The 27413-nt window shown below is 47.3% G+C and overlaps 1 protein-coding gene across 2 annotated transcripts; it reads left to right on the top strand.

Annotated features, from left to right (window-relative positions):
- The first annotated feature begins 1174 nt into the window (after positions 1-1174).
- Positions 1175-25734, top strand: NEK9 (NIMA related kinase 9). Of its 2 annotated transcripts, XM_054162020.1 has the most exons (23): positions 1175-1439; positions 1804-1833; positions 3059-3236; positions 6887-6942; positions 7467-7537; positions 9414-9519; positions 11413-11544; positions 12492-12602; positions 13160-13224; positions 14142-14192; positions 15271-15463; positions 16684-16828; positions 17399-17599; positions 17988-18034; positions 19577-19732; positions 20336-20444; positions 20996-21157; positions 21484-21654; positions 21876-21935; positions 22455-22645; positions 22884-23048; positions 23688-23900; positions 24307-25734. In XM_054162020.1, exons 1-23 carry the CDS (start codon positions 1251-1253, stop codon positions 24421-24423), a joined length of 2919 nt encoding a protein of 972 aa, XP_054017995.1. In that variant the 5' UTR covers positions 1175-1250; the 3' UTR covers positions 24424-25734. The 2 variants fall into 2 exon arrangements, with proteins under 2 accessions (XP_054017995.1, XP_054017996.1); XM_054162021.1 differs by lacking the exon at positions 1804-1833.
- The last annotated feature ends 1679 nt before the right edge of the window (positions 25735-27413 follow it).

A 27413-nucleotide genomic window follows, 5' to 3' on the forward strand; every position in this document is an offset into this window, starting at 1 on the left:
CTTCTTCACTATGAGGGTCACAGAGCACTGAACAAGCTCCCCAGAGAGGTTGTGGAGTCTCCTTCCTGGACATGTTCAAAACCCACCTGGATGCATTCCTCTGCAGACTACCTTAGGTAATCCTGCTTTGGCAGGGGGTTGGACCTGATGATCCCTGCAGGTCCCTTCCAACCTCTAATGTTGTGTGATTCTGTAAAGAGAGTAAAATTCTGTCAGCTACTGTAAAGATGGTCTCAATATGGCTGCTTCATGCAAAATGGAGAGAAATTTGTACAAAGATCAAAACATCGAGGTGTCCTCTGCATAACCTGTGGTGATTTTAATAGAAACCCTCGTACCTCTGGGAGGAGAATTTAAATCTAAGTATGGGACCACCTTAGTGTAATGAATTAGGTAATAGTATAATCGATTCTGTAATTGATGGAGCATGTATACAGAGATTTATGTGATACACAATCACATAACCAATCATAGTTAGTTAGTTAGTTGTTTGTACTGTGTATCAACTGCTGCTGTTTGGGCTGGCAGTGTGCTGGGTTTGTGATTTATTGCTTAGCACCCCTTTCTCTAGAGCCAAAATAAAGCAACTCTCAACTCTGTGTCCATGGGGTTTGCACAGCAGGTAGAAGACTCTGGTTTTGGGACTACACAGCTGATCTTCCTTGTTTTCCCAGCAGATCTTGGAGCTTGGGCTCGAGCTTTGGAGTTTATCAGTGTTTTCTGCACTAAGGTATGTAACGTGTAGTACAGTTAAACGAAGAATCAGGAAACACTTTTTCGATACAAATCAGCTACTTCAGTTCTTGGTTAACAAGCGACAATTTCAAAGCTTTTTAGGAAAATAACCGTCCACTTTTGACCTCGTGAGCAGTAAAGTGACTTCCCCAGCAAGATCTGAGGCGGAATCACGGGGGTTTTATGCGCAGGGCGATGGCTGGCTGAAGATGGCTCCGGCGCTCCGCGCTGCCTTCCCCGTGTCGGTGATCTCCGGCCAGCCGCGGACAGGGGCACGACACAGGTTACAGCGCTGACAGCCGGGCCTTCAGCGCGCCCGGAACCCGCCTTGGGCGGCGGGGCCGGGGCTGTGGCGGGGCGGCAGGCGGGGCCGGGCCGTAGCGGGAGGCGGGAACGCGGAGGTCGCGGCGGCGGGAAGCGATTCCGGGTCGTCGTCGGCAGCCAACATGGAGCCTGTCGGGCTTGCGGGGCGTTGCTGAGGGAGAGCCGGGCCGCAGCGGGGCCGCGCCGCCGCCATGTCGCTGGGCGAGTACGAGCGGCACTGCGACTCCATCAGCTCCGACTTCGGCAGCGAGTCCTCGGGCCGAGGCGGCTCCCGCGGCAGCGGCAGCCTGCCTGGCGAGCAGGAGGAGCTGCACTACATCCCCATCCGCACTCTGGGCCGCGGCGCCTTCGGCGAGGCCACCCTCTACCGCCGCACCGAGGTAGGTTGTCCCGCCGGGCTGCGGGAGAGAGGCCCCTCTCCTTCTCCTCCTCTCCCCGAGGAGGAGGGTCCTGCTCAGGGGCCGCTGTCAGGACGAGCGGGGCCATTTCCAGAGGCTGGGTGCCTGGAGGCCCCAGCGCCCTGAGAGCCGCAGAGGGGCTCGCTGCCGGGGGTGACAGCCGCCGGCGCTTCGAAGAACAGCCGGGCTGTGAAGCCATGACCTCAGCCCGCGGTGCGGAGGGGCGCGGGGTTTGGGCTTCAGCACATTTGAGCATCACCGATCTCTTGGTCCCCAAAAGTTGTATAGGGAGGTGGAGAGTCTTCTGATGCTAATAGGTTCCTCATTTTTCTATGTTTTATTCCAGTCACAGAGGACATGGGGACATCTCATACAGGTAACTCTCTCGCGTCGAAGCATTTCAGCGTAATCATAGAATCACCCAGGTTGGAAGGGACCTATGAAGGTTGCCTAGTCCAACCCCCCTGTAGTGAGCAGGGACATCCTCATCTAGATCAAATTGCCCAGAGCCCTGTTGAGTATCTCCAGAGATGGGGCCTCAACCACCTCTCTGGGCAATCTGTTCCAGGTGCTTATTGTGAAGGACTTTTTCCTAATATCCAATCTAAATCTACTCTAATGTAAAACCATTGCCCCTTGTCCTATCATTGCTGGCCGCTGTAAAAAGTCCCTCTCCAGCCTTCTTGCAGGCTCTCTTCAGGTGCTGGAAGGTGGTGATTAGGTTTCCCCAGAGCCATATCCAGACTGAACTAAGCCCAGCTCCCTCAGCCTGTCCTCATAGGAGAGGTGCTCCAACCCCTAATCTGCTCCATCAGATCCATGTCCTTCCTCTGTTGAGGACTCCAGAGCTGGATGCAGTACTCCAGGTGCGGTCTTAGTAAAGTGGTAGAATCACTCCTCTGGATCTGCTGGCAGTGCTTCTTTTGATGCAGCCCAGGATGTGATTGGCCTTCTGGGCTGCAAGTGCACACTGTCTGCTCATGTCCAGCTTTTTGTCTACCAGCACCCCCAAGTCCTTTTCCTCAGGGCTGCCCCCTATCTGGGGGAAGGCCGCCCTGAGGCATCATGGCCTGAGCAGCTGGAAGCGTGATGACTGTTCACTTAACAGGTCACTTTGTGTCTGCCAGCATGGCTGGGCTTAACAAGGGCAAACTAAATCTTTTCTCCCTTCCTTTGATTTTTCTATTTATGCATATCTGGATGTTTGTCATGGCTTATGTTCTTCTACAATACCCTACAGTTATGGGATTGGAAGTGCACTATTCACCCTTCATTGAACTGGAGTATGTTTAGTCTTTGTTGAAACAAAGCAAACTCTGTTTTTCCCTGGAAAGCATGTAGTACAGTTTTGAGGTTGTGAGGGTTTTGGTGGATTTTTCTGATGTGCTTGGCCATCTAGAAAGATGGCTTCAGGCCATCCCTGTTCCTAGTGACAAACAGAAAGCCTCAAAACGTAATGCTGTGAAGAATCTTTGAAATCTGTAAGTGGCGGGAAAGTCTTTATACCTTTCCTGAAACGTTAGTTTGCTGCTATAAAGGCATGTGCTGTTGTCTTTGTAGCCACGTGGTTTTAATTAAAAGGTGTTCTGTTTCTGTTTCAGGATGACTCACTTGTGGTGTGGAAGGAGGTGGACCTGACTCGGCTGTCAGAAAAGGAGCGTCGTGATGCTTTGAACGAAATCGTTATCCTTGCCCTGCTGCAGCACGAGAACATCATCGCCTACTACAACCACTTCATGGATAACACCACGCTGCTGATTGAGCTGGAGTACTGTAATGGTGAGGTCCCTACTCCCACTTACAAACGAGTGCCTGCCAGCTTGCCGAGTCACTGTCCTGCAGAACTTGCAAGGGGTATTCCTGGGGTGACCTCTGGGAAGCAGAGGAGTGGAGGTCAATGTTGCTGCATAGCTCCTGAAGAAAAGACTGAGAATCCTTTCTGATGGGTTTGTGCCTCAGGTGCCAAAGGAAAAAGCCCAGCAGTCAGTTCAGGCAGTAAATGAATTTCTTTTTTGTTTTGAGTCTTCTGAGTATCTGGTTCAGTGGGTCACTGGGGTCAGAGTGGCTGGAGAGCTAGGCAGAAAGAGACCTGGGGGTACTGGTCAATAGTACATGACTCATCGGTGTGCCCAGGTGGCCAAGAAGGCCAATGGCATCCTGGCCTGTATCAGGAACAGTGTGGCCATCAGGAGCAGGGAAGTCATTCTGCCCCTGTACTCAGCACTGGTTAGGCCACACCTTGAGTACTGTGTCCAGTTCTGGGCCCCTCAGTTTAGGAAAGATGTTGAGTTGCTGGAACGTGTCCAGAGAAGGGCAACAAAGCTGGGGAGGGGTTTGAAGCACAAGGCCTGTGAGGAGAGGCTGGGGTTGCTTAGCCTGGAGAAGAGGAGGCTCAGGGGAGACCTTATTGCTCTGTACAACGACCTGAAGGGAGGTTGTAGCCAGGTGGGGGTTGGTCTCTTCTCCCAGGCAACCAGCACCAGAACAAGAGGACACAGTCTCAAGCTGCACCAGGGGAGGTTTAGGCTGGGTGTTAGGAAGAATTTCTTCATAGAAAGAGTGATTGGGCATTGGAATGGGCTGCCCAGGGAGGTGGTGGGGTCGATGTCCCTGGAGGTGTTTAGGAAGAGACTGGATGGGGTGCTTGGTGCCATGGTTTAGTTGATCAGATAGTGTTGGATGATAGGTTGGACTTGATGATCTCAAAGGTCTTTTCCAACCTGGTTAATTCTATTCTATTGTAAAACTGGATTATTGTAATGCATGCTTCTAATGTGCCTTGCTGTGTTCTTTGAGAACAGGGACAATACCAACCAATCAAACAGGTGAGGCTGTTTGGACCTTTCTGCCAGTACAGAATGGGGCTGTTCTTCAGTAGCATCACTTAAAGACCCTTCCATTTGGTAGTTATAAATCAAAAATCAGCTGGCACACTGCAAGTAGGAATTTTTTCTGCCTTTTGCTATCACACTTTTGGTGATGGAGAAAAGTTCAGAATTCCACCCAAGAGCAGATGAGATGGTATTGTTTGGAGTTTGCAGGGGAAACAGTCTCAGCTGGGATGGAGAGAGCGGTAGAAGGATTTGGTATGAGGATCTGAGTTGCAGCTGCTCAAAGACAGCTGGAAGGGGAGGTCATATACCGCTAATACTGCTGGAACAGGATGCTTACCTTGAACTGCAACGTGGTTCCTCTTTGGGTGAGTTGGACAGCACCTCTGGCTAGGTGTGCTGTGTGTCTTTGGGGGTTGCATTAAGCCTTGAGTCATCAGCAGAAAGGGTTTTTTTTTTATGGGAAAGGCTATCATGCTGTTATCATCTTAGACTGTTTTCACTGGGATAGGTTGGAAAGGGCAACAGAGTTGTGCAAAGTATTTTTGAAGGGTGTCAGATGCCCTGCTTGGCAGGTTGGCCAAAGCTGGGTCTGCTTCTCTGCTTTTCATTCTTATGCAGGATGGAGTCCAGTGGCAGAGCAGGGGAATGTCAGCTCCTTGATGCTTCTTTTAGAAGCGTTCTGTGTGAGTTATTTAGCTGCCTGAAAAGCTTATGTGCTTGGGGCCATTATAAATTCAGTGGAGGACATAGAGAGAAGCTGTAGTACTGATATCTGTATGTGTTTGTTAATGGTTTTAAACTGTTTTATTTAGGGACAGTAACCAAGAGATGAGTATACAGCCTGCCCTGCCTGAGTATGTCTTGAGTGGTACAGGACTAGAGACATGGGAATGAGGGAGTCTCCTTTAGACTGAGGGATGTTGGTTTTGCCAATGTGTTAATAGTGTTTTTTCTCTGACTTTCTTTACAGTGCACAAGTCCAAGATAATTTGTGAGTAGTTTTTAAAGTAAGACTGCACTAGTTGCTATCAGACACTTCTCAGAATACACAGTTTTTAGTGTTTCATGGGCACATCTCTTCTGGAGATCGAGGAAGAGCTTTCAGATTTCAGCAGATACTGTTCCCATCTTACAGGGGAGGATGCTGAGTGACTGATTTGTTTGCCTGTAGTTCTGTATGTTTACCATGGTACCATAAGCCTTGGATTTATCACGGGGATAACATCAATGAATGCATCTGAAATCGATTTGGGAAGAAATACCCTATACAATACATTTGTGGAAAATAAAATAGAGTGTCAGAAGGTTAGATGTGATCAGGTGAAACAAGGAAGAAACTCTTTAGTGTTTGTGCCTAGAAATGTTGCTTATCAGTTAAGAACTACCTGGTCTCCTGGTGCAGGATTTTGTCTGTCACGCTGCTCTTCGGTTCAGAAAGGCTGCAAAAAAGATGGCAAAGTATCAGAGACGAGGAACAGAATTCACTAAAAGCCTGCATAATTTATACCTTTAGGAGGGAGGCAGAAGTGGATACTTTGGTTAAATGGTGAATGTGAGGAGTGATTTGGAGATCATTTACAAATGTACCTGCAAGTCAGAAAAAAGAAATACTGAGAGGCTGAGTGAGAAGAAGTTAAGCAAAGGGTATCTTAATTAGAATACCAGAAAAATCTGCCTGACACAGACATCTGAAGTGAGTCCCTCAAGGAGACAAAGGAGCCATTGCAGCCTGCTTGGAACATCAGCAATTCAACAGGCCCTTGGAAACCACCCAGCACAAAGCTGCCTTGCACCATACCTGTGGGAAGGGGAAAGAGCTTGGTGTTTCATTGCTCTCAGGACATTGTATGTGATAATGGGGAAACGGAATAGCGACAGGACATGGTCAGAGGTGTAGTGGTGTGACGCTAATCTGACAGGGAGTCAGATGTAGCCTTCAGCATCACTTCTTTTAGCTTTCCTTGATTTTCAGTCTGCTGTCTTGAAATTTCGAGGTTCCCTAAAGAGCCTGCTGATCGCAGGCTTTGTTGCTGCTGCTGCTGTTGTCAGTGCTTTGTGCATTCTGCATCAGTGTGTTTGGCAGGACAGATGAAGGAGAGGGGCAGGTCAGGGCTGGGCTGTAAGTGGGGAAAGGCTTGTGGGTAACCATGCTTTCAGAGACTGCTGTGAACTTGTAATTGCTTACTTTTTCTTTTTGTCATGTATTTATTTCTATATAATGCAGAGCAGGACAACCTCACGTGATTTGGAGTGCAGGTTATAAATGGTTGCATACCTCAAGAAGCACTTGCAGGTTAAAAAGCAGGGAGGGCTAACCTGTCTTCTTACTAATTCACTTCATTAAATGGTGGTGTTAAAAAAGAATCATCTCTGCTTCAGCTCAGATATGCCAGGGAAGTTCTTCAGTGGAGAGAGAACTTAGTTTTGTGGGTGCCTGACCAATTTAAGTGAAGAGTGCTGAGGGAAGAGCTGTAGTGATTCATCAGATCTCTTAGGGGGTTTGAATATTCCCAGGAGTATCTGAGCAGAGTAACTGCTGCCATTAACTAAGATAACTAAAAACTCTCTGTTTTTCTTGCTCACTTAAAATTGCAGGAGGGAACCTCTACGATAAGATTCTGCGGCAAAAAGACAAGTTGTTTGAAGAAGAGGTAATTTGGACTGGTTTGAGGGAGCAGTGGGGCTGGCCTAATGGTCATCTGAGTACTTACACATTTTCTTCTGTAGTGCTGGAGGGGACTTCCTGTGTATATTTGGGGACTGACATCCTCTGTCTCTTGTTGCAAGCACTTATTGGGAACTCTTTGGCCACCTTAGTACCTTGGCTAACTTCTAACTTGAAAACCTCTTTCTCTGTTTCTTCCTGGTTGGTACTCAGATCTCTCTCATCTTAATTATTTTGTAGGTTCTTCTCTGAGTAACCACAGATCTGTCTCACCAGAGATTTTTTTTTTCTTATTCCTTTTTATTTTCTGTTTGGGTGTTGTTTTTTTTGAAGTTACTTTCTGCTGTCTGCTTCCCTCTTTCGCTGATGTGGTTAATGATTACACTTATTTAGCTTATAATGACTTCTAAAGCCTTCTGGCTCATTGTGAGTATTAAATGGTCACAGTTCATATCCCAGATGGTTGTGCTTTTTTGAAGCCTCACAAAACTTCTATTCCTACCTTTGCAGATGGTGGTTTGGTATCTCTTTCAAATTGCATCAGCTGTGAGCTGCATTCATCGAGCAGGAATTCTTCACAGGTAAGTGTGGCATGCAATGAAGCTGAAGTAATTGGTGCACTTCATGGAAGTGAGTGCAGAGCTGCTTTGAGTAGCCTTTGTTTAAAGCAAGCACTGAGCTTCTCTCCAAAGCACAGCTGAACTGCCTACATGTTAAATATCATTTCCATAAAGAATTTTTGTTGGGCTAGGAACCATCTTGTGATGAATGTGCAATAAATTGTGTCTGTGAAAATGAAATTGCTGGGTTTGATGCTGCAGCTTTGTGAACAAAGAGTTAATCCATGTAGGAAGTAAGTAAATTGGCCCTTGATTGCCATAGCAAAGAAATAACCTTTGCTGAAGTGGGTAGGAAGAGCAGTTGCCACAGGCCAAAGGTACTTCCTGACTGCTCCTAACATCTTCCAATCAACATGCACATCTTTCTGTAATTCCTGGAGGCTAGCAGTGATGAAGAGTTTGTGTTGGTGCATTGCTGTGCAAAGATTTGTCCTGCATTTGGCTCAATCTCATTTCTTCAGTCTGTTATTTAAGGAAGTAATACAGCTTGTTAGCCGGTAATGGTGATTTTGACACTGACTCAGAGATCTGGGTATGTTGCTAATTATCTCTTTCTGTTGCCCTTTTCTATCTGGGAGAGGTAAATTTCATGGCTTACATGTGCCTCAGGACAGTCATGCTGTTCTGAAGAGGACCGCACATGTAGACAGCTGTTTCCAGCATGGTTGGATCTTGTGCTGCACAGCATTCTTCTCTAACTAATGAGCATAGCTATGTGAGGATGTTTTCTATCAGAGAGCATCCTGGTCTCTGCCTTTCTAAATCTTTGCTCTTTGGGAAGCCTTGCTAATGAAGGGTTGGTACCCTATTCTCAACAAAGCAGTGCCTAAGTTTTTGACCTAAAGTAGATGTCATGTCTGTCCTGCTTCGCAGTGGGGTTTCCTGCTTACCACCTCTGTTGCCCATTTCCACGGCAGGGCTCACAGTTGAGGAACATGTGTGGCCCCAGATCCTTCCCTGATAACGAATTGAACAGTTATTTAAATGTTTGCAGTGATTTCCTTCTGCTGCAGACATTGTCAGAGTGACCCAGGACTTTGCGATGCCCCAAGTGGATGAATGCAAAGTGCTGCTTTACTTGATGTTGCCCTGATCTACAGCTGGGAAGTTGTTGATGGTACGTTAGGAAAAGGGGGTGCTACGAGGTTATGAAGGGTGTTATGGCCATGGGAAGCATATCATACCGTGGGGACTTCCTCTCTGTGTTTGCAGCCTCTCCTGTTGATCTGTGAACTGGCATTTAAATGACTCTGTCTGGGAGGAAGTGTTTTCAATGAGTTTCGGAATGCCGCATTTTTGTGGCCATCAGCCTTTACCTTCTGAGCACAGCACATTGCTGTTAGGAAGAGCTGGTTCTGAGGTGTGAGGCAGAGGGATGTTGTGCTCGGTTTCTGGAGTGGCATCTCTTTCACACCTTCTCTGTGTGTGTATTCCCATATGTACATATTCATGCATACATTTATGCTTTTAGGGAGCTCAGCGACTCCTGCCTTGGGTCTGTTTATAAAACCAGGAACACTGAGACCTGCTCAATGACTTTCATATGAGAAGAGACCAAGAGGGAGAAAGAACTATCTTTGATCTGTGGCCTTTACATAGGTGTCTGGAGCATGAGTTTTTTTAGACTGTGTTGTGTTTATGTGAGGATGTGATAAAATATGGATAACTGCAGTCACTACTCCAGTACTTGAGGTAAATTGCCTTTGGAGAGCTCTCTTTGTGTGTGTGAGAGACAAGTACTGGCAGAGTAAAAGCATTTTGAGGGGGAGGTAGTGTAGTGTAGTGTGTGAAATCCAAAAATACATTGGAGTATTTGCATTTGTTTTTCTTCTTTCAGAGATATAAAGACATTAAATATCTTTCTAACCAAGGCAAACCTGATTAAGTTGGGAGACTATGGGTTGGCAAAGAAGCTGAACTCTGAGTACTCTATGGCTGAGACTGTAAGTATCCGCTGCCTTTGTGCACAGACTGAGGTGTGTTTTCCTTTCACCTCTGCATGCCTTGCAGAAGGCCAGGGATGCTGTATGTTCTTGCTGCTTGTTTTCTGTGGTTTTCCTTTCCCTCATAGCTCTGTTTCCCTCAATGTTATGTCACTAACCCTGGCACATTTGCTGTTCTGTTGCAGCCTGCAGTTATCTGCGCTCCCAGGTTACCTTTAAGAGCTCTGTCTCTGCAGAGCAGCAGTAGACTAAAGATAGGTGCAAGTGTGGGCATGGAATTGTGCCAAAGCCAGTGTAGCTGTGCTAGAGAGCACTGCTGTACTTACCCTGGTACGTAGGCATGGCATCTGTGTAATTTGAAGGGGGTGCTGTCTGAAGGTCCATAGACAGCAGTGTTTTCACATCAGTGGAGTGTTCTCCCCCTAGGGTAGTTAGGCCCATTTTAGGAAATTAATGTGGTCATGCTGCTGGCTTAACAGGAGCATTTGCCTCAGCTGGATCTAAGGGAGTTTGTGTGTACTTGTCTGACATTGCACTGTGCCATAGATGTGTCTCCTATTTATTTCATACTCAGGCTCTGAAATGAATTACAGAGAAGCAAGAAATGCAATTGTGCTTCTTATGGTAATTAGGTGTATGGTTTATTTGTCATGCTCTCAGAGAGGGATTTTATAGGAGAGATTAATTTTACCAGAAGACTGTCAGGCTTGACTTTGTTCCAGACCTTTCCAGAAGGCATTTTTGCAGCCAGAGTTACGACACAGGGCAAACTGTATTGCAGACATCTGAAAGGCTCAGCTTGGCTTTCCCAGCTCTGTCAGTTTCTCTGGAAAGGAAGACATTGTCTCAAGCTCCTTCTCCTAAAAGCATTTATTATAGTTTGGGATGCAAGCCAATTTGTACTTCCCCTTACCAGGCTGTGTTATTAGATTTAATGCAAGCTGTTGGTGTTCTGTTAGGATGTGTAGTTAAATACTTGCCAGCCTCCTTCCAGAACATGAGTGCTATTGTGCAGTTACACAGTAAGTAGGCTGCTGCATAAAGCTCTCACTAAGCTGGGCTGAAGCAAAACCCCTTCTATTCAGTTTGTGACCTAGTGACCAGTCTGGAAGCCTTTTTTGGTGAAAGGAGTGCAGAGGATGTTATTGACAGTATTTGTAATTGTAGCAGCCAAGTTATGAATTTGTAGAATGTTTATGTCTTGTTTGGCACAGTTTCTGTTGCACCTAGGAGGGCTTCTATATTGAAGTGCTGGCTTTGGGGATGGGGGTTTTTTTGTGTGTGTGGTGGGGGATGTTTATTTCCTGAAACTAGCTTCCGAAGTGAAAGCCTTTCAGATGACACTCAAGCAAGCTTTCTACTTACTTGACCCCAAAGGAACCCCTCTTCTATTTGAGACAAAGTAGCCTTTATCCTGGCAGTACCTTGTGATCAGACAGAGTGGCTCCATAGCTATGGGCTGGCATCTGTGTTTGGAAGCTTTGCTAGATCCCTGTTCTTTCAGTTTCTTGTGAGGGTTTCCATATGCCTGCTCGGTACTTAAGCCCCCTATTACGTCTCAGAGTATGATATTTAAGAGAGGGACAAGTCCTTGCTGTGTTGTCATGACAACTCCTGTATTGAGAGGTATGTACCACATCAGGATCTGAGCAAGAGAAGCATCTAGCATCTTGTAAGAAACTGAAGCACAGGCTTGTGGATGAAGAGTGCCTGTTGTTCCTATCCCATCCTGCCAGCATGTCGGTGGGGTGTGTCATCTGTGTCGCTTCAGTGCTGTGTCAGAGCTGTGTCTGGCTCTGATGCTCATGGGCTTGTGTAAACATGATGGCTGCAGAGTTCCTGAATTGAAGGCTGCTTAATCATTTCTGATTTTCAAATGTTCTTTTTTCATAGCTGGTGGGAACTCCATATTACATGTCCCCAGAACTCTGCCAGGGTGTGAAATACAACTTCAAATCAGATATTTGGGCTGTGGGCTGTGTCATCTTTGAGCTGCTTACTCTGAAGAGGACCTTTGATGCTACTGTAAGTCTGCAAACCAGGATGGACTGAGTAACTTTTTCACCATAAGATTCACCCTTGTCTAATGGCTTTCTTAACTCTTATCTCTTTCATTGTTGTTTAAATCTACTGGTTAAGGAAACAGTGGCCTGAGAGTGCTGAGAGAATGTCCATGTGATTTCCCCTACCCTGCATTTCAGATGCCTCTCTGCCTTCTACCAAACCCACCCTTGTCTGCAGCCCTGGATTTACCACATACATGTGCTAGTTGGTATCATAGCTGTGAATGAAACACCCTTTTCTCTGCAGGAGGGAAGTTTGTCACTCTAGTCTTTTCACCTTTTTTTTCCCCCAGCATTACTAGCTGTGAATTTTCTGTGCAGCATTTTGTAGGCAAAACTTCTAGCCTTTGGATTTCATGGATCTAATCCTGTTGCACTTTATCAAAGTTTGGGTGCAAGAGAAGTGTGGTGAAGTTGGCATGGGAAGGGTGAAAGGGAGGCATTGCTGGCTGTTACCTGTCATTTCCCATTCCATAGCACAACCTGGTAAAAGCTGCCAGCTGCCATGGTGCAAGATTTTGTAACCCTCCAAGAACCAATGTGAGCATTCCATCCTCTCCTGATTTCCTCTTACCATGGCTCCTGAGCCCCCAGTAGTTTGGCTGCTGTGCAGTGTTTCAGTGGCAGTATGTTGCACAGGTGATTGCATGCACAGAAAAACATGTCCTTCCTGCACTGTTAGGGAAGCTGGTGAAAAGCTGGGTGTTGTCACTAAGTCCTAGCTATCAGAGGTACTGTTTCTGCAGAAATTATTATTAGGTTTCTGGAGAATCTGCTAGACAGGGAAGAAGAAGGATGTGTCCTGGTCAGAGAAGGAAGCAGAAAATAAGGGTGACCTGTAGCATCTCTCTCCACTGGACACATTGTCCAATTCAGTTCCTTTACAGCTGGTTTCTGGTTTCTGCTTAGAATCCCCTGAACCTTTGTGTGAAGATTGTACAGGGAAATCGTGCCATGGAGGTTGATTCCACTGTCTACTCCCGGGAACTGATCCAGATGGTGAATTCCTGCCTTGATCAGGTTGGAGAAGTACTTCTACATTTTCAGACACCCATTCCCATCTGCCTAAGCCACAGAATTCAGGAGTGAAGGGGATAACCTGCCTGTTGCAACATGAGGGCTGCTGATGCAGAGGAATTTGTGAAGCCTGAGGCATTACTAAGGCTGGCCTTCCTCTAGTCCTCTGAAATCATTACCTCTACATACTCAGTCCTGCAGGCTCTGGAGGGCTGCTGGCTTTTCTCTGATGGCAATCATTTAATGGGCTGGCAGAAGCAATTATTTTCTAATACAGTGCTGTAGAGGTGGGAGTGTTGTTTCAGTATAGTCTCTTAAGGTTTTGGCTTTCTGTAGGGAATTAATTTCTTGGAAGCAAACATAGTATTGATACCTTCAGAGTGTGGAAGCACCTTCTGCAGTTCCTGGCACTTATCCCTGCTCGTTCCCAATGTTTAAATTAATTTTCCTTCAGAAGGGAGTCTGGGAAGGAGGTCCATGCAGGCTTGAACTAGGTTTTTTGGCTCAGGATGTGGTTGTAGGTGTGAGCATTTCCCAGAGAATGACTTGGCTTCTTTCAGGATCCAGAGAAGAGACCCACTGCAGATGAGCTGCTTGAACATCCGCTGCTCAGCAAACGCAGGAGGTAATCATACGGTCTTGCCTGAAACCTGGACAGGTATCTGAGAGAACAAGAGAGTTTGTGCCAGCTGAGGTGTTTTGTGATTTTGTAGCAAAGTCCTCAATTTGGCTTGGTGTGAGGCAGTTGTTGGAGTACACTTCATCCTTTCTAGGAGAAAAGTGCATTCTTGCTGTCTTGTCTTCTGATAGTGCATGGGTATGGTGAAGTAGGTCTCTGCAGCTGTTGCATTGAGAACTTTGAGGCATTTCATTTTGAGGCTCCTTTGAGGAATGCTGGTGCCTGCTCTTCAAATCTCTTGTGAACCTCTTGGTCATAGAGGTTCTCCTATAGTTAATTGAAACAGTGTATTGAAATATATACATCATGCAATGTAGAGGCTCTTGCTTTCTCTCTTTCTTGCCTCCCTCTTCTGGAGAGAGTTGCATTCATAGTGACCCATTTTAGCTTACTTTGACCATCAGCCTGCATGTGCTACCTTTTTATGAAAGGTAGACCATAGTTCTGGACTCTTTGGATCTCACATTGGTTGCTTTGGGAACAATAGGCTTAGTTGTTTATACCAAGAGTCTTCTACTTGGTGTTCAGCAAAATTGGAGCTTTGTCTTGCTGTATGCACTGGTAAAAGCCCAAGTCCCAATAATATTTAACCATTTAAGGTTGTTCTTGTGCCACATGGTTATTGGTTGGCCACATACTAGTATATGTGTGGTTTGGCTGTCCTCAGCTCTTCTGGAGCTACACAGTACATTACTTCTGCCCTACTTACTGCATATTGCTGTGAGCTGGTAAGCAGCTGCCACGTTTCCTCCAAGAGGGAGCAGCATTTGGGTGGAAAGGAAAGCAGTCTGTGTGTGCAGCTTGTCAGTAAATTGCTCTGGGCAATGTTACTGTTTCCTAAAATGCTTTTTCTCCTTTCACAGGGAGATGGAAGAGAAAGTTACACTGCTTAATGGGCCAAATAAGCGACCAAGGTAATTGTTTGGGCATGTGTTTGAAAGGAAGTCTGGAGAGAAAAGCTGTCCAGAAAGGAACTTTGCTGAGAGTGTTAGCCTGTGACAACTCTAATGGAATAGTGCAGTTTAGAAGATCCCTAAATGACAGGAAAAAGACATAGTTGTTACGTGGCTATTGTCCCATGTTTTACTCTGCCTTTAATATCCTATTTTTATGTATGGCTGGAGCCTTTCCTAGCAGGTTCCACACATCTCTAATCTGTCCTACTTTACAGCCTGCATATCTGAGCATGTAAGGTAGATCCCTCTTTCCACATAGATTCCCTTGAAACAGGAGGAATATGACTGTCTGAATGTTGAATAATAAGTGAATATAAATATCTTTCATGAAACTAGTTATATGCAGAGGTTCTCCACAGTCTGCAGCAAGCCTGTAAGTAGGGTTGCTCCATGAAGCAGATAGCTTCTGTGACATTCTATACAGAGATGTTTTTTTGTTGATTTGTCAGATTTCTCTTTTTTCCCCTCATAAACTTGGAAGTAGTGTCTGAGCACTTCATATGAAGTTGTTTGCTTCATGGCTTGCTCACAAACTGTTTGCTTTGATTATAACTTCCATTTTGCAGTCTGCTTGTCAATTGATTCTTACCTGCATCGAGGAGTTAGATTTTTTTTGCCTTCAGAAGCTTGTAGTTCAAAGAGGAAAGTTAGAAGCTTTTGGATGCTTCTGTATTTTGAGCAAGATTTCATGACCATTTGTAAGGGTTTAACTTTTCAGCTCCATGGCCATTCAGTGAAAGCCCTGGTCTTTTAAAATTGGGTTGTAAGCTTCTCCCAGTGCTTCCTGGAGGCTCCTTTCTCTGCTACTCTGAGACAGGTTTGCCCTGAGTCTCTCTATAGCAGCTGAGACCTCGCAGCCCCTCAACAAAGAAGCATAGGTGAAGGTTAGAGGGGACCTCTGGAGAGGTCATCTAGGCCAATCCCCCTCTGAGTGGTTGTGAAGGAGAAACTGCTAAGTGTAGGAGGGAATTGAGTGGTAACAGTGAACACAAACTCGTTATTAAAAGCATGTGTGTTTTGGGGGGGTCTTGTGCAGGTCAAGTACCATGAATGAGGCTCCCATTGCAGTGGTGACTTCACGCACTAGTGAGGTGTATGTCTGGGGGGGTGGCAAGTCCACCCCCCAGAAGCTGGATGCCATCAAAAGTGGCTGCAGTGCACGCCAGGTGTGTGCTGGTAACACTCACTTTGCTGTGGTGACAGTGGAGAAGGAGCTCTACACCTGGGTGGTAAGTGAGAGAAACTGCAGGAAGGGGCTGTGGGTGGGAGAATCCAGATTGCTCACCACTTACAAGCTTAGAATCAGATGGACAAGCGGCTTGGAAAAGGACAGATCTGGTTGCAGTGGACACTGTGAGGCCATCTGCTTTGGGACTGACCCAGTTCTTCCCAGGCAAGCCTGTGTTTGGGAGAGGCTTTCCATCGTGATGGGAAGTGTATTGGAGACTTGCTGTGCTCTTGAGGATTGTGGGTGGTGGACTTGTAGGCCCAGACACTGAGTCAAACATCTTTATCTCCCCTTCTTGACTACTGCAGATGCACTGGAGGCTTTGTAATGCTCTGTTTGATTTATGTGTTCTTGAAGAAGGTTCCCCAAGATTAGAATGGGTGGGATGAGTAACATCACTGTAATACAGGTGTCATCACTAAGGCAGCTCGTGGGTGAAGGCAGAGGTGTCTTACACTAAACAACTCTGCTTCTTATGACGAGTGGAAATTCTCTGGTACTTTAAAGGTCAGTTTAAAAAAGATGGTGTGTAATACATTCAAAACATTTGAATCCAGTCTTCTCAGACTTAGGTAGTTAGTGACATGGAGGTATTCTGCATCTCCAGGCTTCCCCAGGCCTTTGTATTGATGGTACAGGATCTGTTAGAACAGATGAGAAAATACTGGTAGTGGGTGAGAGAAGAAAGAGATCCAAATGGGAGGAGAGCAACTTGAAGTCATTTTCTGGATGTTCCTGCAAGAGCAGCCACTGAAAACTTTCATCTGGCTATTAATATTTTAATTTTAGCTCCAACACTACTCAGAGTTGTTTTGGTTTTCCTGTAGAGTTGACAGGTCTGGCCACTTCAGTGGCGTTCGTTTCGTGCCGTGGGTTACTTTGTGGCCAGTATAATGTAGAAAAGTAGGTCAGGAAGCTGAAGGATGAATTTGAGTCCTGCAGCGGGGAGCAGGTCCTGGAGCCAGGCAGATGAGAAAGGAGCAGGGATTCCTCACCAGCTGGTGGCCTGAGTCTGGATCACTCCTTGTTTGTGCATAGCTGCCTGAACGTCTGTGCTGCCATTTAGAACGTTGCCTGCTGTTGTGCCACGTAGCAGGCAGCAGTCTCTTCCCTTTCTCTCGTTCTTTGCTGTCTTCTGCTGTTCATTTGAAGTGTTGTACTTATTGGTGCCATCTCTGCAGTTGTGGATATGTAACCTTACCAGGTGCTTCTGTCTTGCAGAACATGCAGGGGGGTACCAAGCTGCACGGGCAGCTGGGACATGGAGACAGAGCCTCCTACCGGCAGCCAAAGCATGTTGAGAAGCTTCAGGGAAAAGCCATTCGCCAGGTGTCCTGTGGAGATGACTTCACAGTGTGCATTACAGGTGAGAGCAGAGAGCACCTCCAAACACATGGAAATGTTTGCTTTCAAAATAAGATTTGCAGAACAGCTTTGTGCACAAAGGAAAGAGCCCCTCAGTTTTGAGGACAGTAAGTGTGATAGTGGAGATAGATCAATGTCGTTGTACAGAGCAAGGTATGGAGTAGGGGTTTGCTAAGAATTTTAATCATGCTTTACCCATGAAAACAATTCTTGACAAGGTAGTTTCCAGCTTAGTTTGCCAGTACTGGAAAATCAGAGGTTTGACAGAGAAAATCTCAGATGCTCAGAGTACTGGAGAGGTGACATGGGGAGCCAGAGGATTAATTTGTGTGTTTCTGTTGAAGAAAGTAGCAGGTTCAACCCAAGACTTTTTGACATTGATGGCCTGAAATAGCTGCAGGTTGTGGTATAAGATCATCTGTCTTAATGTGAACAAGAAAGGACTTCATATCCTGATGAGCTGTCTGCACTAAAGAGAACCATGGTTACAGAGAAGAAATTGCTCTGGCCATGTCCTAAGAGGTTAATACACAGCTCTGTGTGCTGACCAAGCTTCCCTTGTGTCCTTCAGATGAGGGCCAGGTGTATGCCTTTGGCTCGGACTATTATGGATGCATTGGTGTTGACAAGGCTTATGGCTCTGAAGTACTTGAGCCTCTGCAGCTGGATTTCTTCCTTACCAACCCTGTGGAGCAGGTGTCATGTGGAGACAACCATGTGGCAGTGCTGACCAGGAACAGAGAAGTTTACACATGGGGCTGTGGAGAGTATGGTAGGTAAAATCTGGAACCTAAAGGGACATGCCTGCTCCAGAAAGTGGCTTGGTGCAGGTGTGTAATGCAGGGCCTGCATGAGAGTTGTCCTGGGGGCAAAGAACATCATTTGTTGAGGCTTTCTTTTCTTGTAAGAATGAGGAACCATGGGCTGAGCCCTGGAGACTACTCTGGGGAGCTCTAGGGTGCTGCTTCACTTCCCTGGGGGTAGGGCAGTTGTTCTGTGAGTGGAATCGGATTGAGGACTGGTGGGGAGTGATACACATAGGGGAGCAGGTTTCTGGTTGTGCAGGGGGATTCCTTTGGGACTATGGAGAGGCAGTAGCATTGCTTAGGGATGGGCACCTCATGAGGCCATTTCTAACTGCAGTGTGTTCACCCATGCAGGGCGCTTGGGCTTGGATTCTGAAGAAGATCACTATACCCCTCAGAAGGTAGGGCTGTAACTGCTTCTCAAGATCTGCACTGGCATAAATCCAAATCAGCTGCTGTTTGGAAATATTAACTGTCTGAGGCTCAGGTGGATTTTCTGAGGTATCATACAGAGTTTGCAAGGGATTTAGCTTCCTTGCTTTGTTTTGTTTCATATGTCCTTAGAGTTCATATGTCCTTAGAGTGTGATGGCAAAGGAATGTGCCAGTTCTAAACCAGCCAGCATCATGGCTTACAGTTCCATTGGTCTGATCTCCATGCTGGAACTGGAAATGCCCAACTTAATGTTGTAGAAAACATAGTAGGAAATAGCAAATTGCTTACTTCAGGTCTGTAGAGGAAACTCAGAGCAGAGCAAAGGGCTGGGAGTCTTTCAATTTGATATAATGAGTTAAAGACGAATTGAAGGTAGAACAACTCTTGAGGTACAGTGCTAGGTGTAATTGAGACAATCTAACCCATTGGGGGTTACAAACAAGGAAGATGTACCTGGAAGCCAAATATCTGTGAACCCACAGTATCACACCCACACAGCCTAGAACCAGCCCTGCTCAGCTGGCTGAGTCTGGTGCTTGTAGACTCCAGCTGGCAAGTATTGCCTATGCACCATATTTCTGGTTCCTGTGCCGGCTCACTGCTGTCTGCTGACAAGGTCTAGAATGCCTTCAATTTCTGCCTTATGACTGCAGGTTCAGTGTGCTGCAGACTTTATGATATTCTCAAGCCTTCATTCAAAACAGCTGCACTGGCTGTTGTCAGTGCCCCAACTGGCTGAATTGCTGCTCTAACCCAGATGTTTTCCATGTGCCAACTTCTGCATAATAGATGTTGGGATGTTGATTTTCCTGGGCCACAATAATGCCATGCAGTGGTACAGACTGGGGAATGAGTGGCTGGAGAGTGGCCTGGCTGAGAGGGACCTGGAAGTGCTGGTTCTCAGCTGGCTGAACATGAGCCGGCAGTGTGCTCAGGTGGCACAGAAGGCCAAAGGCATCTTGGCCTCTGTCAGCAATAGTGTGGCCAGCAGGACTAGGGATGTAATTCTGTCTCTGTACTTGGCACTGGTGAGTGTGCAGTTCTGGGCCCCTCACTTAAGGAAGGATATTGAGGTGCTAGAGCAGGTCCAGAGGAGAGCAATGAGACTGGTGAGGGGCTGGAGGGAAAGGCTGAGGGAGCTGGGGTGGTTCAGCCTGGAGAAGAGGACACTTGGAGGGGACCTTATCGCTCTCTACAACTTCCTAAAAGGAGGTTGTAGTCAGATGAGGTTCAGGCTCTTCTCCCAGGCAGCTTGTGACAGGACAAGAGGGCATGGTATGAAGCTGCACCAGGGGAGGTCTAGGTTAGATATTAGGAAGCACTTCCTCACAGAAAGGCTGATTAGGCACAGGAATGGAGTCATTATCCCTGCATGTCTTTAAGAAAAGATTGGATGTGGCACTTGGTGGCATGGTTTAGCTGATGTTGTGGTGTCAGGTCATAGGCTGGACTTGACGATCTCCGAGATCTTTCCCAGCCTCAGTAATTCTGTGATTTATTCCATATAGGTGGATGTTCCAAAGACCTTAACCATTGTGTCTGTTTACTGTGGCTGTGATGGAACTTTCCTGCTCACCCAGACAGGCAAAGTTTTGGCATGTGGACTCAACGAGTTCAACAAGCTGGGCCTGAATCAGTGCACCTCAGGGATAATCAACCACGATGTAAGTGCATTTAGGTCCCTGGCTCCAGCTCCCTGCGGTCGGTAGCCTATGGGGAAATGAAGGTCATGTGACAGTGACAAAGTGTTCATTAGCTTTCTGCCAGATTGTTAGTTCCAATCCAAGACAATGGGTACTAGGATTAAGGGAAGAGGCAGTTTGTTCCTCAGTTTCCTGTCTGTGCTGTGGGCTTATGTCAGACCTGAAGTAGCAAAGCAGATAGCGAGCTGCTCCAGGGTGACTCAGCCAGTGACACGGGTTCAGGCAGTTCTGTGACATACCCCTGCTGGGACATTAGGAAAAGATTTTTCACAGAAAGAGTGGTCAGGCATTGGAATGTGCTGCCCAGGGAAGTGGTTGAGTCACCAACCCTGGATATGTTTAAAGGTGGTTTGGATGTGGTGCTTAGGGATATGGTTTAGGGGAGAACCTAGAGTAGGGTTATCAGTTGGACTTGGTGATCCTGAGGGTCTTTTCCAGCCTGAATGTTTCTGTGATTCTGTGACTTTCTGGGTTAATGTTGTGGCCTGCCAAGACCTGCTTGAGTGGGTATTTGCTGATGAATGTGTGTCTTTCCACTCTGTGCTTACCCATGTCTTTTCTCAGACGTACTGTGAGGTGCCATACGCCACTTCCCTTACTTTGGCCAAGCAACTGTCCTTCTACAAGATCCGCACCATTTCTCCAGGGAAGACACACACAGCTTCCATTGATGGTGAGTGCTGTGTGTTAAGAAGTAAATACTGGTTGCTGGGTTATTTTATGTTACCTTTGCCCTTTTGGCCTGGCCCTTGACATTGAGGGCTGTGCCCTTGGTAGCAGAGCTCATGCCTGCTCCGAGAACCCCGGATCTCTGTTCTTCAGCAGTATTGCTTCCTGGTCAGCTGACACTCATCGTCTTCTGGGTCAGCTTTCCTCATTATTTTTTGTTTTTAAAGGGAAAAAAGACATTTAGGAAAGAATCATAGTCTGGGATAGCAGAGGAATTGTTTGACTGAGTTAAGCTTTGCCCAGCTGACACCATTCACAGGGCTCTGAGGGAGTCCCATCCCCCAGCATCAAAAAAGGGGAGCAATGGGAGAAGGAACTGGGGAGGTGTTTCCAGGCTAAAGCCGTTCCTCTTGACTGGTACTGTCCCCTCCCAACCTGGCTGGCTTCTCAGCAGAGTCCTTTCTGGTCATGGGCTGTTGCTGCTAGTTCTCTGCATGCATGGCTGCTTCCACAGCTGGGCCCTCGCTGTGACTGTCTCCTCATTCCCCCTCTCAGAGCGAGGCCGCCTGCTGACCTTCGGCTCCAACAAGTGCGGACAGCTTGGTGTTGGGGACTATAAGAAGCACCTGGGAATTAACCTGCTGGGAGGCCCCTTGGGGGGTAAGCAGGTGATCAGGGTTTCATGTGGAGATGAATTCACCATAGCTGCTACTGACGGTGAGTGGGTCTTTGCGAAGTTGTGATGGGTTTCTTGGAATCAGATCTGCAGGGTGGTTAACTGGCTCCCAGTGATCGTTTCCTACACTGCACTTGCAGCACTGCAGTGGACTAAAGAAATCCTCTTAGGCTGAGGTTGTCTGGTAGTTGTGCCAGTGCAGCACCGAGCGTTTGCTCTCCGTAGGGCTGCAGAGTGCCAGCCTGATGGCTGCCTGTGAGATTTGTTAGATTAGATACTTTGGGATAGCAGTTACAGCAGAGAGAGTGTGATCCTCACAGCAATTACAGGCTGAGAAACTGAGGCTCCTGAATCTCTCTTTCCTCAGACAACCATATCTTTGCCTGGGGCAACGGTGGGAATGGGCGTCTGGCCATGACATCGACGGAGAGAGCTCACGGCTCAGATATTTGTACCTCGTGGCCTCGGCCAATATTTGGGTCATTGCATCATGTGCCAGACCTGTCGTGCCGTGGCTGGCACACCATCATCATTGTTGGTAAGTTTAGGGTGAAATTTGGGGATCTTGGTTATGGTGAAGTGTTGCTTGCCAGGACCTAGACTATAAATCTGCCTGGGAAGAGGCCAGGCTGCTGGGGGGAATGTAGCAGGATTCTCTGAGCTCTAGGCCTGCAACATGGGCTTTGTTGTGTGGTGGTGTAGGATTTGTTTTGCTTTCCATGCAGCTCTGTGACTGAAAGCGTGTTTCTCTTCTTGCAGAAAAGGTATTGAACTCTAAAACAATCCGTTCCAACAGCAGTGGCCTGTCCATTGGTACTGGTAAGTAACCTGCCCTGGGGAGCTGTGGTTTAAGTCCACAGTGTGGTGGGTGCAGTTTGATCCTGCAGCATGGTTTCACTTTGAAAGGTCTCACAGAAGAGCTCCAAGGAATGAAATCCAGTTGATGCCATGCATAGGAAGGGAGAGCCCAAAGCTGGGAAAGAGGGACCTGAAACAGGGCAGGAACATGGATACAATGATGCATTTATAGTTGAGAAACTCATGAAAAAGCTGAGAGGAATTCACTGAAGGGAGCTGATAAGGAAGGAGAGGCTATGGTGCAGCTGGAGAGATGGAGTCCAGTTTCTTGGACCTGTGGGAGGGCTGGAGCCATAAAGCTGCACAAACCCTTTTGGGAAGGCGTGCTAGGAGATAAGGTGTCAAGGTAGATGCTGCTAGCATGTGCTCTCACCCTGGCCATGCAGCCCAAATGTCTGTATCTTCTCTGCTCCCACTGTGGTTTGTCCACAGGAATAGGACAGGTGGGTGAAGTACAAAGTTTTTGCTCTTGTTTGCTAGTGGCTCAGAGCTCCACAACTGGAGGAGGAGAGGAAGAGGATAATGAACAGGAAGCGGAGACCTCCAATCCCAGTGGAGGCTTCCGGGGAACCATGGAAGCAGATCGTGAGTTGGGAGGCTGGATCAGCACCACAGAGGCTAAGGGAGGCAACAGTGCTGACAGCAGCTCCTGCCCTGGCTGGCTGCGGAAGGTAGGTGGTGTCTCAGAAACGCCTTCATACAGGGATCTGGGCTGTGGAAAAGGCAAGTGGCCTCTCTCACCTTTAAGGGATGCTGGAACATTTCTGTTCTCATAGCTGTGGTGCTGTGCTGGGAGCCCTTTAGGCCTCGCTGCCTTTTTTACCACAAGAGGGTGTTGGTGCATTGATTGAGATGAAGGCAGCTGCCGGAAGGCAGGCAGGCCTGACAGTGCTGCTTTTGTGTTTCCAGGAGCTGGAGAATGCTGAATTCATCCCCATGCCTGACAGCCCTTTTCCTCTGAGCATGGCATCTTCAGAGCCCGAAAAAGAGACTCTTCCTTACCAGAAACTTCAAGGACTCAAAGTCGCCTCTGAGGAACCTGTTGCATTAAACAAGTCCAAAACAGAGCCCTGGGTAATGTAACCCAAATGGATGCTTGGCCAAAAGCTCTTGGGGACCATAAATGGCATTGTTTGAATTACAGGGAGGGCTGAGAAGAGGGTATTGGATTGGCCTCATTCATCTACATGAGGAAAAGAGGGCTGTTGATAATCAGACATGATGCTGCAAAGAGAACAATTCACAGGAATTTAGAACACAAAGCTGAGGCCTGGTGACATTGAAAATAATGAGATCAGTTCTATGGGAAAAGGGAGTTAATGCAATTAGAAAAGAGAAGCCTAGGAGCCAGAAGCCTAGTGGAAGGAAGAAATTTAGCAAGCAGGAATTGCTGTGACATAGGAAAATGAGCTAATAGGAAATCAGTGAGAATCTTATTCCAAGTGTTTTCAGTCCCAAGAGAAGGCACAGATCCCAGGTTTAGGGAAGGAGGAGTAAACTAAATGGATTTTGGTGATAGGAGGACAGGAATAGCTCTCCCAGAAAAGGGTGTAAGGCTTTGTACTGAAGATTAACAACTAGTAGCTTGCTGACCTTGGCTGCTAGAAGTTTAGGAAATCGGGAAACAAGATGAGGTGCCCCTTTCTGGTTTCTTCTTCTGGCACTCCTGGCCTTGCACTCAAGCCTGGCCTGGCTTTCTCCATGTCTCTGCAGCCTGCTTGCCTGAGTCCAGCTGTGCCATGCAGTGAAGGGAAGGCTGCATCTCCTGTGGCAGGCTGCATGTGCAGTGCTCTCCAGCTGGAGGTGACACACCTCCGAGGCCTGGTTTTACAGTGTCTGGAGGATCAGAAGAGGCTGCAGCAGGAAACCGTTCGTCTGAGTGCCCAACTCCAGCGATTCTGCAGCGGGACAGAGGGAATGCAGCAGGTGGGGACTCGTCACCTGGGTGTGCATCCATGCTCAGGGCTCGCTACACTGATCTGGCCTCCCATGTAGATTGTGGAGGCTGTGCAGAAGAAAGCAGCTCTTAATAGATGTCTCTCTCAGAGCATAATGGGGGCACTGAGCATGGTGGCTGTCTCCTCCTTTGAGCTGCTGATGCAGGCTCTGGTAGCAGCAACAGGAATGAAGCCAAGACGACAGTTTCCTGTGAGGACAGCCCAGTCTTGAGGGACCTGGGATTCCCTGTTACTTTGCCTGATGAGAAGGAATAGGCAGTCAGATGTCGCAGAGAGTTCAAATGACTGGAGAATAGGAAATGTTCCTGTGCCATTCCTAATTTCTTCACAGATAGTCCTAGAGCTGTTTGGATAACTGCTGTGTGTTTTGGCAGGTTCATTCCAAAGGAACGCAGACAGCCAAAGAGGAGATGGAAGTGGATCCGAAGCCCGACTTGGATTCAGATTCCTGGTGTCTCCTGGGAACGGACTCGTGCCGCTCCAGCCTCTAGTCTCCTGAGCCCACCGGGATCCATCTAACTTCACAGCACACTAACCGAATGCAGAGAGCAGCTTCCTGGCTTCAGGGCACTCGCAGACAAGGAGCGAGGCCGGAGGCTCCGGAGCAGCACCCATGGACGTTTGATATGAACTAGGAGTGAGTTTGAGAGGGAAAGGGCCCCTGAGCTCTAGGCCAGCTCAGTGGTTGAAGCAGCAGCAGCTCCTCTTTGTACCTTATCTGTCAGTTCTGCACCTGAGGCAGAATGGCCCCATTAGGGCGATGGCTCCAGTAGCTGCTTGTGGCCCTTTCATTGTTTCACTGCTTCTTAGGAGCTGCCTCTGGGACCTCAGTATTCATCACTGCATCTCTGGATGAGAGGAGGAGACGTGTTTTGTACTAAAGCTGGCTGAACCTTAAGACTCACCACCTTTACTTCAGAGGGCTGAAGGACTAGGATCCTCTCCCTAGCACATGGTAAGGCCCCGCAGGTGAGGCTGCTCCCCTCTGCTCAGGGGCAGAGAGAGCAGATAGTGTCTCATTCTGGAGGCAGTGGAGATCTTCCTGTTAGGGAGACAGTGGTAGACAGCATGTCCCTGGCCTTGGGGCACAGCTTCTGGCCCTGTGGCTGTGTCCAGTGGTCTGTATAGACAGAGTTTATAGGCTTTATTCTGGGTGCCTAGAGCTTTCCAACTTTCAGGCAATGCACCAACATGAGTGAATGAGGTGTCATTTCCAGCAGTGGTAGTGGGGACTGTTTGAGATGGGATCTCTGGTTCTCAGTTTCAGACACCTACTTCCTACCAGATGACAAGCATCTGGGCCTCAGACTAAGTCACACATTTCTTGCTCCAGCTGCTCAACTTGTTTGCCAGAGCTTCCAGCTTCCTGGCACAAGCCTGTAGCTGCTCCCTGCTTGGCTTCTGTTCCGCTCAGCCCCTGATGCCCACGCTGTGTGGGTGTGGGAATAATCAGTGTTTTTCCACTCAGTGTTTTGATGAAGCTGGGATGCATTTTCCTACCCAGAATAGGTCATTAGTGCTGTGGTCACAGGATGCAGCCTTCCCCTATGACTATGAATAAGAAGTCTCTATCTGGAATTTACCTTCTTTCTAGAAGTGAGAGGCTTTCCCAAGAAAATTGGAGATGGGAAGAGGCATGGCCTGATGCTCGAAATTTCCTCATTTCCTGTTACAGAATGAGGTTAATTTTATTCCCCTTAAATTTATTAGCAAAGCGACTTTGAACTAAGCTTTTGGGATTGCTAGGATCCCTGGGAGCAGCTTAGCCTCCTCTGCCTTACATGAAGCCTCTAAGGAGTCCTCAGTCCTCACCTTTGCTGTGAGACTGGGGTTGTGGTTTCAGTAGGCTTAAACCATCCCCCTCAATGGCATGTCACTAGAATTGCCTTAGGTTTGTTGGAGTTGGATATCCAATCACCTCTCCTGGATTTCCTTTGAGAGACTGTTTAGGGGAGCCAGTATGCCCCATTTTGTCTCTAGAGGTGGATACCAAACCATTCTGCTTGCAACTTATTCTCCTTAAATACTTCTTTGGTGCCTATTGCTAGTGTCTTGGAGCTGAATCAAGCACAGTCTCTCCAGTGCAGTGTCCAGGGTAAGGATTGTACTGGTGTGCTCACCCATTGTTATTGAAGGAAGGGCAGGAGGACAGCCCTCCTGGAATGTGGTGAGCATCAGGTGTCCTGACGTGGCCACATTGCTTGGTTGCCCTTGTGACTCTGCTCTCCTTACCCCCATATGTATTTGAGCCAGTTCTTGGGTTAGGGTCCTGGCTTGAAGGTTGTTGTTGCTGTTGGAAACGATTGAGTTGGTCACATTGCAGAAGTGCCTTTGAGGAGTGAAGAGCTGAGCCTGAGCTGTGTCCAACATGCAGGCACCAAGCTGATGGGAGTCACTCTCCTGCAGTGCTCTGCTATCCTCATTTCTCAGTGCTCTGCAGTTGGGAAGCTAGGTGCACAGACTGGATTCCCTTTGGATCTAGTGGAGGATTAGAGTCCCTGAGAGAGGATGCTCCGCAATCTCACGTGTGCCTTAGAGGATTCACGCTATCCAGGTTAACAGACCACAGATTTCACACCAGCCAGCTATGCAACCAAAAAGCAAAAGGAGTTTAAAGCCAGCACCTTCATCTTGGGCTGAAAATGGAAGGGCAAGTGGGCAGAAGTGCTTTTCAGCAGTTTCAAACCCTTCTTACTTCTCCCCTTCTTGCAGTGCTAGCTCTGTATGTGTTGGGTCTCCTGCTAGTATTGCTGCTGAGTTGTTATAGTGGAACACAACTTATGCCTTACTCTGACACTCTGGCTGAAAACTAGTTTGTCGTTGTCTTTTTTTGAAAGGTTAAAGGATGTAGTGGTTTGGAGTTCCTGTTTAAATAAATGTTTAAACTCATTCTCCTGTCTTCAGTCTTTTTGCTTGCCTTTTTTGTTTTTTTCAAGAGAGGAAAAGGAAATTTGGCAGTTTGTTGTTTCACCTTACAGAAAGCAGGCCAAGGGGCTTGCAAGTTCGTTGCTATGAGGGGGTGGGGGAAAAAGTGTCAGGTTCTGTGTCCCTTCATTAAAACAAACAAATAGATAAACAAACCCCAAACAACAAAACAAGTCTTTGCTGCTGCATCTCCTCCAAGTGACGTCAGGGGGCTTTTGTGTGTGTGTTTACTTCAACAGTGTGAGTGCCAAGTGGGAAATGAGTAATGGGAAGAGAGAGGCTGTGCATGATTCTCTCAGAACAGCTTCTACTGAGTATTAATGCCTACAGAAGGGAGAACCTGCCTGACACCTGCTTGGCCAACTCTTCCTGCACCTTGTACTTAATGCCTGTCACTTCTAACTTGGCATCAGGGTTTTTAGTAAATTGTAAAATGCCTTGAAGAGGGTTAAAGACTTACAATCACCACACATCTGGATGCCAAAAATGCAGCATGTCTCCAAGAGGGGGATTGTACTGCAGTAGCAGAAGAGGAAGCTGAGCTGGTGTAATATAG

Source organism: Dryobates pubescens, chromosome 5, assembly GCF_014839835.1.
Source record: "Dryobates pubescens isolate bDryPub1 chromosome 5, bDryPub1.pri, whole genome shotgun sequence".
Taxonomy (NCBI): Eukaryota; Metazoa; Chordata; class Aves; order Piciformes; family Picidae; genus Dryobates; species Dryobates pubescens.